Source organism: Corvus brachyrhynchos, unplaced genomic scaffold (genome assembly GCF_000691975.1).
Source record: "Corvus brachyrhynchos isolate BGI_N302 unplaced genomic scaffold, ASM69197v1 scaffold46, whole genome shotgun sequence".
NCBI classification, from domain to species: Eukaryota; Metazoa; Chordata; class Aves; order Passeriformes; family Corvidae; genus Corvus; species Corvus brachyrhynchos.
In genome coordinates this window covers 6,087,260-6,096,055 of record NW_008238838.1, presented here as the reverse complement: position 1 = coordinate 6,096,055, position 8,796 = coordinate 6,087,260, and the positions used below count along the sequence as shown (strand labels likewise).

At 48.5% G+C, this 8,796-nt stretch overlaps 1 protein-coding gene across 1 annotated transcript in view; it reads right to left on the bottom strand.

The window, feature by feature from the left end:
* SIK3 (SIK family kinase 3) overlaps positions 1-7,559 on the bottom strand; it is a 34,672-nt gene extending 27,113 nt beyond the window's left edge. Inside the window, exons 1-3 of the mRNA XM_008636945.2 lie at positions 7,406-7,559; positions 6,111-6,174; positions 341-502 (exon numbers count right to left, since the gene is read on the bottom strand). Of these exons, the coding sequence (XP_008635167.1) occupies positions 341-502; positions 6,111-6,174; positions 7,406-7,447 (268 nt within the window). The 5' untranslated portion in view covers positions 7,448-7,559. The remainder of the gene's footprint in view (positions 1-340; positions 503-6,110; positions 6,175-7,405) is intronic.
* Positions 7,560-8,796: the final 1,237 nt, after the last annotated feature.

Sequence of the window (8,796 nt, the reverse complement as noted above, 5' to 3'; positions counted from 1 at the left end):
TTAAAAAGCCCTGAACCAGCAGCAGGACTCAGAACAAGGTCAGTTTTGTGACACTGTCTCACCCATCACCCAGAGGAGTGAACGCCACAGTGTCTGCAGCCTGGGAAGCCAAACCTGCCTTTTTTTCCTTCTTTTACTTTGCACTACTTGAAGAGAGATATAAATCTCCTGGCTACAACCTGGCAGTTTCAGCTCTGGGCAGCAGGCCACACAGAAATCCAAAGCTTCCTTTAGCTGCACCGCGTTTCCTTCTCCCTGAATACCTGGAAGCAGCCAGTGCCTACATATATTAACTCCTGAAAGCAGCTGCCTTCCTCCCACACCGCTCAGCTTAGCTCACCTGCTATTTTGATGTTCAGGTTTGCATCCAGGAGGAGATTTTCTGCCTTCAGATCCCTGTGGACTATGTTACGACAGTGACAGAAGTTGACAGCAGCCACAATTTGCTTGAACTTTCTCCGGGCTTCCTTCTCGGCCATGCGCCCATGGGCCACGAGGTGATCTGTGAGGTGAAGGAGAACACAGGGTTATGGACACAGCGGCTTCTCATGCTCGTGGAGAGAGCTGGGGAGGTGGGAACAGCGGGGTACAGTGTGGTTTCCAGCTCCAACACCAGACATGGAAGAGGCACAAGCAGGGATCAGGCACACCACTGCCAACCCGTCCCTGCCTGGGCTGGCTCCGAGTGAAAGGCTTTGAAATTTATTTTATATAGAGGACAGCTGAGGGGATGCCTGGAAAATCAGAACTGTTTTGTACACAAGTGTGAAAGGTCTTAAGATCTCTTTCTATATCAAAATATAAATGAAGCTTTTGCAGCCTTTGCCTTCAGCCAGATCCCAAGCCTTGTACCACATCACCTTGAGAGGTGCAGCTTCCTGGCCACGTGCCATCCTTCCTTCCCCTGGTTTTTCACAGGAAACGTCTCTTTGGTCTAATATGCCTCGAAGATAACTCCTGCTGGAACCAGCGAGGTCCCAGGTAGCCACAGCCACAAGCAGCTGCTCACCTCAGCTCTCCAGCCAGCACAGCCACCACCAGCTGCAGGAGGGATTTAACATCCTCCCTCTCCGTGGATCGGTGCAACAACATCCTTGCGAAATCCAAGAAAGCATTTCATTATAAAAATGGAGCTGGCCTCCACTACGGAAATCTGAGCACTCCCAAATATTTTGCTGAAAGCCTGTACTCTCACTCAAAGGTAGTGTTTGTTGCCAGCTGGGCTTTCCTTGGAAGCCAGCACTGCACACACGGACAGGAAAAGCCTCTCCAAGAGATCACAAAGGCAGGCACACAGCAGTGACCCAGCTGAAGTCAATCCACTTAAAACCTGGAAGCACCAGGCTCACAGAAGCCACTTGTCACTGTCCCATGAGTGGGGATGGACAGGCAGGAGACAGGCAGCAGAAAAGGCACAGATAGGAAGCCTCACTTCAGGAGGTTGTAACTCCTTGGTGGGGCCATCCAGTTGGCCTCAAAACATTTCTGGCCAAAATTAAGCTGAAATGATTCATGTCCCTCCCTGAACTCCATTAAACTGGGGGCTCAACACAGATATCTCTTCTTGAAAACAATAACAACAAATCACTTGTGCAGGTTTCTCATCAGGTGGTTGTGTTTTTCCCCAGTCACCCATTCATTAAAATACCTGTGACATAATTGACTCACAGTAAATACCAATTACCAAGATCCATCAAAGCAGTTGTGCTGCTCCTGACTGCACAGCGACCTACTTCTGCCTTTGCCCACTCATGTTGTGCAACAGACTTGAGGTGTTTTTCAAAGAACTTGTCAATTAACTCTTATTCATCGGATAAACTTACTCCATAAGCAAATCTGAACCAGGGCTGGAGAAGGAAAACCATCACCAAGTCAAATCTGACCCTCAGCTCGCTCGCTCGGCGAAGCAAAGTGACCATCTCAAATTCCCCCATCGTATTTCATTCAGGTATTTGTGTGGTCATAAATTTGTTACTCTAAGGAGACTGACAGCAGAGCACAGCAAGGGTTGCTCCAATTTAAGCCACTGATCAACAGGTAATAGCTCAGCTCCTCAACAAGGTCATTCACACCTTCTGCTTCGCTGGGATTTGGGAGCCAGCCTGTCCATACAGCGAGTGCCCTTGAAACAAAGCACAAGGCTCCAATCTCTCAACAATTCCCGAAATATTTCAGCCATTCTCCTGCAGGCAAGAAAACAAACCCAGCTACTGCAGCAGGTGTCTTTCTGCAAGGCTCTCCTAAGTGTATTTTTGCCCAAACCAAGCTCAGCAGTCCCGGCACAGCCAACGACACCCGCCTTCAGTCCTGGCATTTGGGGCACCCCTGCCCTGTGCCTCTCACCCAGAAAACTCTGCTGCCCCTCTGCCCAGCCAGTCCTGCTTAGGCTGCAAAAAGCCCTTTTTGAGTTAGGCGTGAAATTTCACTTTTCATGAAGAGCTGGGAGCGGAGGCCCAGGCTCTGCACGTAGGCACCGCGCTCCGAGCCCGCTGACATTTCTGCACCAGCTCCAGAGGAAGGACAGAAACAATGAGGCTACAGAATACTTCACATACCACCAAGGGCAACTGTATGCCAAAATTAACCATTGAGAGCTTAGTCTGCATAAACCTCCCATGCAGTGGAGGTTACAGAGCTGACCTGAGCGTTGAGCTGGGAGCCAGCACCCTGCTCTGAGCGTGCCAGAGCACCCAGACCCGCGGCCGGGCCATGCCAGCGTCACCGCGCTCCTCGGTGCACAGCGATGCTCCCCTGGGCGTCTTCCAGAGAGGAAGGAATGCATCATTTCATTGCACAACGCTTACAGACATCAGTCACTGCTCTCTGTACTTATATGAAGCACCTGATGCTGCTCTCTGTGTTAAAAAAACAATCCAACCCTACACTGAAGAAAAATCACCTTCTGGTTCAGAGAGCACTGACACACAAGTTTCCACTCCCCGCTTCTGGACAGACGCCTCTTGCTTTTAAGCTGCTTTCTGTCTGGAAAACAAACGCTGATGAAGCTTCACATCTCCTCTGTGTGGTGGATTAAGTCACATTTCCAGTGAATTAGGTGATCTTGTGATGTCAGAAGCAGTCTGACCTTCTAGAGATGGGCACCACAACGTTGTTTAGTGTGTCTGCCCAGTTCATGCTCACAGAGCTCAGGTCAAGCGGGCGGGCAGTGGGGAGACAGGGCAGACGTGGTAACCACATGAACCAGATGGTAATTTTCTAAATTTCCTGTGATTTTTTTGTTAATCAACCAAGAACCCATGTTCAGTCAGTGAGGACTGCAGATTATTTACAGTTTTCATAGTAAACAGCTGAAATCAAACCAGATTTTTAGACTATATTCCATCTGACCTCAAAAAAGGACACTCGAGGGACCTGGAACAGAGACCACCCTATGTTTAAAAGGAGACATTCATTTCTTCATAATGTCAAACCAGCGACCCAACCACACGCAAAACACGGAGAGGGACAAAAATAACAATTTACATTTGGCTGCTCAAGCCCACAGCAAACCCAAGGCCTGTCCCTGGTCCCTGCGCGCCGCTACACAAACAAAGTGAATTATCAAACCATTTCCAGTAAGAGATGAATCAAAGGCTCTTACGGCACAGCTTGGCTGCTGAAGGAGTGCTCAGCCCTTTTACTGGAAGTTTGGATAAACAGGTAGCACAGCCCTCCCAGGTGCTGAGCCGGGATCCTGCAGAGCTCACACCGACAGGGACGGGCCAGACACGCCGCCAGCGGTGACTGACTGGGGCCATTTAGAGAAACCACCGCTCTTTCAGCTGACAATTCTGACCTCTAGCACTGCCTGTGTAATACTGACAGCTCTACGGTATGGTTCAAGCCTTGGGAAGTTCTGAAAGCATCAGGGAAGCAACTTAAGATGTGTTCCTTACAAAAACTTGCCATTCACAACAGCACAATGCTGTAACTCCGGTTCTATGAGGCTGCCCTCAGCCTTACCCTGGGTGTTGGGCATCCAGAAAACCACAGCTGTCAGTCCCCCTTACCCTTCAGCACTACATTTTAAGGCCTATGTCACGCAGGTGTTAGGACATGACCAAAAAAAGTTTAAAAAGACTCAGCACAGGCCAATTTCACAGAGAATCCCCAGTGCCCAGTAAGAGACATGGTGACAGTGGCTGCACTGCCCACACACACCTCACACACCATCCCTGCAGCACATCCAGCCGTTCCCAACCAGCCCACCTGCCCTAGGAGGGACAGGCACTGAAGCTCCGTGCAGGGGAGGTTTTACCCAACAGGAGAGCCCAAGCTGCCATCGACTTTGTTTCCACCCCACGAGGACGTGAGACCCTTCAGCGCTGGAGATGCGAGGACTGCAAGGAAACCTTCCCAGAATGGGCTCCTGTTTCCTCCCTGCAAATTGCTTCCGCTGCTAGAACAAAGTCTTAATGGCTCCTCAGGAAACTCTGAATACAAAAAGCTGAGACTTGAGTTTCCCCCTCTCTGCTCTTGCACTGAGGGCAGTGCCCAAAAATCCTCAAAACTGGGTAGAGGCACGACCTCCTGGCTTGGGTCTGGAGAAGGCTCACACTGTTAGAGAGCTGGCTGCTCCCAGCTATCAGTGAGGATAAAATGCTGGGCAGCAACATGGAAATTAGCCATGCTAATGAGCTGAATTTACTACAGCATAAAATCTTTCAGAAAGCAATTAGGTTTTCACTTCGACTCACGCAGAAGGCTATTTTTGTAACCAAAGAATTCATTCCAAGTTTGTATATGAGCTTGCACATAGCTCTGGATTTAAAAAAAGATGAGCCCATCTCTGCCAAATTCAACAGAAGAGGGAGAAAAAGTAAAAAGAGATTTATATTTTTCTGTGGTGATACACACCCAAGCTAACCCCAGGACATGTGCAGGTGATTTTGCTGGGCATGGGAAGGTGAATTTCACAAGCCTTTGGAACTGCTGAGTGTGTCCAGCACCATGATTCACATTTGAATAAACAACTGGAAGGCTCAGCAAGTCAGTTTTTCACCAGGAAATCCACACTTCCCAAACATCAGCTGTCACTTGCTTCCCCTTCGGCTGTCACCTTCTCAGGGAGAAATCCAAAGGACATGGACAACATTGACAAGAAGCCATGGCAACCATCTACAGAGGTACTGAGGAACTGGTGGCAGTTTGTAGTGGCTGGAAACCAGCACTTTGCAGCTTTTATTTTCCTTAATTTGGGACTTGCTTCACTAAAAGCTTCATCTTTTATTACAACTCAGCTTCTCCTCCAGCGAAGTGAGAAGTGAAATCAAAAGTGAATCTTCTGCAATGACTGACGAGGACAGGGAAAGTGCTCCCAGGAGCTGACAGGCCACGTGTGACTGTCCTCACTTCCTTGATTGAAGCTAATTCAAGCACACAGGATTTTCCCCCTTTTTGGAGACTCACACTGGCAAAGCCAGTACTGACCAATGTTGCAAAATCCTGACTCTGTCACCCAGCACAAAATTCCAGTGTATAAGTGAATTCCTATTTCTATAAGTTTTGCTATTGTTCATCAAACAAATTAGTAAGTCAGCCCACAGTCCTTTCAGTTGCACTGCACAGACACTTTTCTCCCTTTCAAGAACAGCTCCTGTGGTCAAGAACGCTCAGCCAAAACTCTCTGAGACAATGGTGCTTGAAAGGGATGCAACCAGAGCTTGCTAACATAACATCAGATATCAAAAAGAAAAGACAAGACATGGTTTTGAGCACAAAACACTCCAGAACTGCAGGACTGCCTGTTTCTTTGAAAGCTACAACAGTTCCACTACCATCAGCAAGGTTCATATAACTTGCTGGGAAGCAAAGCATTCAGCAACACTAAAATCCAACTGCATGACTATTTCCAACATCTTTAATCCCAAAGTGAGTATGAAAGAAGAGCAGCACCACCTGTCAATGAAACCCAAAGAAGAAACAGAGGTTATGGGGGTTATTTTTCCATCGAGTTGGTCTCATTTATTCCCTTACTCCTCTTGTCAATGGAAAGTTTGCAGGCTGAAGGGCACCTCTTGGCTGAAACAAGAGAGTGTGGCAGCTATTTTCAGTTTACTGTAGTTGACCAAGTGCATTATCTGATTAAAGAATGCAATAAATGTACTTACCAAATATTTCCCCTCCACTGGCATACTCTGTCACCAGATAAATCATCCGCTCTGTCTCCATAACCTGCACACAAGGACAGAGAAGTGACACATAAGGAGACTGCTGAGTGCAACAAGAAACAGCTCTAAAACCACCTTTATTCCTTCTGTAACACGTGACTGCTTTCATCAAATCCAAGCTATAACCTTCCCGTGCTTTCCAGAGCCATGTGGAGGAATGGACAGCAACTGGGGACAGTAAGGATGATACAGCAAATTTCAGGCACTCAGTCTGTAACTACACGTAACACTTCACCTGCACCTTCCTCCTCCTGTTCTGTTTCTCCTCCCTTTAGTGTTTGCTTCCTGGTCTTGTCCTGTTCCATCAGCCTGGGAGACTTCTCAGGGCTGCTACCCTGCTCTTCTCCCACCCTAAACAAAGCCAAGCCGCAACTGTCACCTTTTGCAGTATCACATCAAAAGCTTTAGACGGAATAAAATAGGTTTCAAAAGGTTTTTTGGCTCAAAAAACACAAAAGGTTTAAAGAGTCGGTTTGCAAAGAAGCACTCCCTGAGTACCTTGAAAATGCCACAGTCCCTGCAAGCATCTCACACATGGTTTGGCCAAAGTAGCTAAATATTAACCTCTGTCACTCCTACTCAGTTTTAACTCTCTGGAGTCCAAATAAATACTCGTATCTCTCAAGCACAGGTGGAAAACAGAGTCCTTTACTCCTCTGCTCCCATTTCTCTGCTGCACCCTCCTCGCAGAGGGGCACCACCAGGTACCTGTGTAAAAGGGCAGACCACGTGGCTTCTGCCTCTGGGGGTTTTGTTTGCAGACAAAAAAAAGTCAAACAAGCTGGAGAACAAGTCTGCAAACAACATTCAAAAACAAGTCTGCTGCCAGTATTGATCCCCTTCCAGGAAAGGGCTGAGCAGATCAGCAGGTTCTGGGGGCCACAGGGAGCTGGGCAGGGAGAGGAGAGCCCTGTCCTGCTCCCGGGTGAGATTTAATCCCTCCCTTGAAGTGAGAAGGGGAACCTGCATCCGGTTTCAACAGGGAAACTGAGAAGCACACAATGGCCATAAACAAGTGGCAGGAGGCCAGCCCACAGCGGAAGCACGATGTCCCAGAAAAGAGAAGGATTAGCTACGCTTTCCCCCTGCCCCTCCAATCAAAGCACTTTGAGGCCTCGAAAACATAAAGGACTTTCCCAGTTCCACGTAGAAGGAATGGAGAGATGACTCTGGAGAAAGTGCTGCTGCACAGTGTGGAGTCAAGGGACGGAAACTCCATTGCAGAGTGCTCCTACCTGGTACAACCTGATGATATGTGGGTGGCAAAGCATCTTCATGATCTGGACTTCTCTAAATATCTTCTTCAGGTTCTCTTCATCCAGCTGAGTTTTATCAATGATCTTTATCGCAACCTGGCAGAGGGGAAACAAAAGAGAAGTTACTGACCCAGCTGCATTATTCACACACCAGCTCCCTGCACCAGGGCTGATATAAACCCCAGCAGGGATGGGAATGGGGGTAATGTCAGGCTTCTAACAACTGAGGTGTTTATTTATCTGTTTTAAACCAGAAGTGCTCTTTAATGCTACACTAGTGCAGTTCAAACAAGTCTAAGTGCTTCCAGTCAGCTGCTCTCCAGTCTCCAAGGTTTTCCCTCCACCTCCCTGGTGCTGGCAGCTCCCAGCTCCTTTGAGCATGGACTGTAGAACCATCAGACTCCAAACGTGGAGACACTTCCATGCTAAGAACCACCTGTCCTCGAGTTCACTGAGTGCCCTGTTTCATCCACACACAGACAATAAGGAAGGGAATCTTTTCCAGAATGCCGGGATGAGCAGGAGAGAAAAGGCAGAGTGAAACCTTGATGGAGAAAACAGCTGAGAGAAAAAGCTGCTCTGCCTGGCAGAGGAACATCTGCCTTGCTGCTTCTAAATCAAATTTCAGCCTTAAATATCTTCCTTCCCACCACGAAACACCCCTGCGAGCGAGCAGCTCCAGTCTTGGGATTTGTGGGATGAATTACCATCCCCCAGCAGGTTTTCTCACTTGGAGATGGCTCTCCCTGGGAAAAGAACCGCTTTTACAAATCCCCTGGTTGCTTTGCTGGGGAGCCTAATTTACACAAGTCCTGCCCAGGAAGGCTGCAGGATCATGCAAAGGCCTGGGGAAGGGCATGCAAAGCAGCCCCGCCGCGAAAACCGCTGAGGATGCACAGCCAGAAAGATCTGACACAGAAATGCTCAGCTTGTCCCACACCCCAGACCCCAGTGGGGACAAGGACAAGTGCTCTGTGCACAGCAGCGTGCCAGGACCACGGGCACAAACCCACAGGGGCACACGACCCAAACACACGTCCCTCTTTAGTGCCAACCCCAAGGCAGGGCTGAGGGATGCTCTCACAGGCACAAGCACAACCAAACAAAAGGATCTTTAGATCCTTTAAGGGAATCTTTCTTTAAGGGAACAATCTGAAGCACATGAAAATTAAGCCCCATATTTTATGATCAAATCCCTGCCAGAGCAATAACTGCCCTGCATGTGAGCAGAACCCAGCAGAATCCCGAAAAGGCACCCAAGTACAATAAGCTGTTTCTTTCACTTGAAACCTTTAATTCAGAGCGCAGGAACGCTTCCAGCCTTCCAAGTCACTGAGCATGCTTCCTACAGCAGCACCGGCAGCTGAACG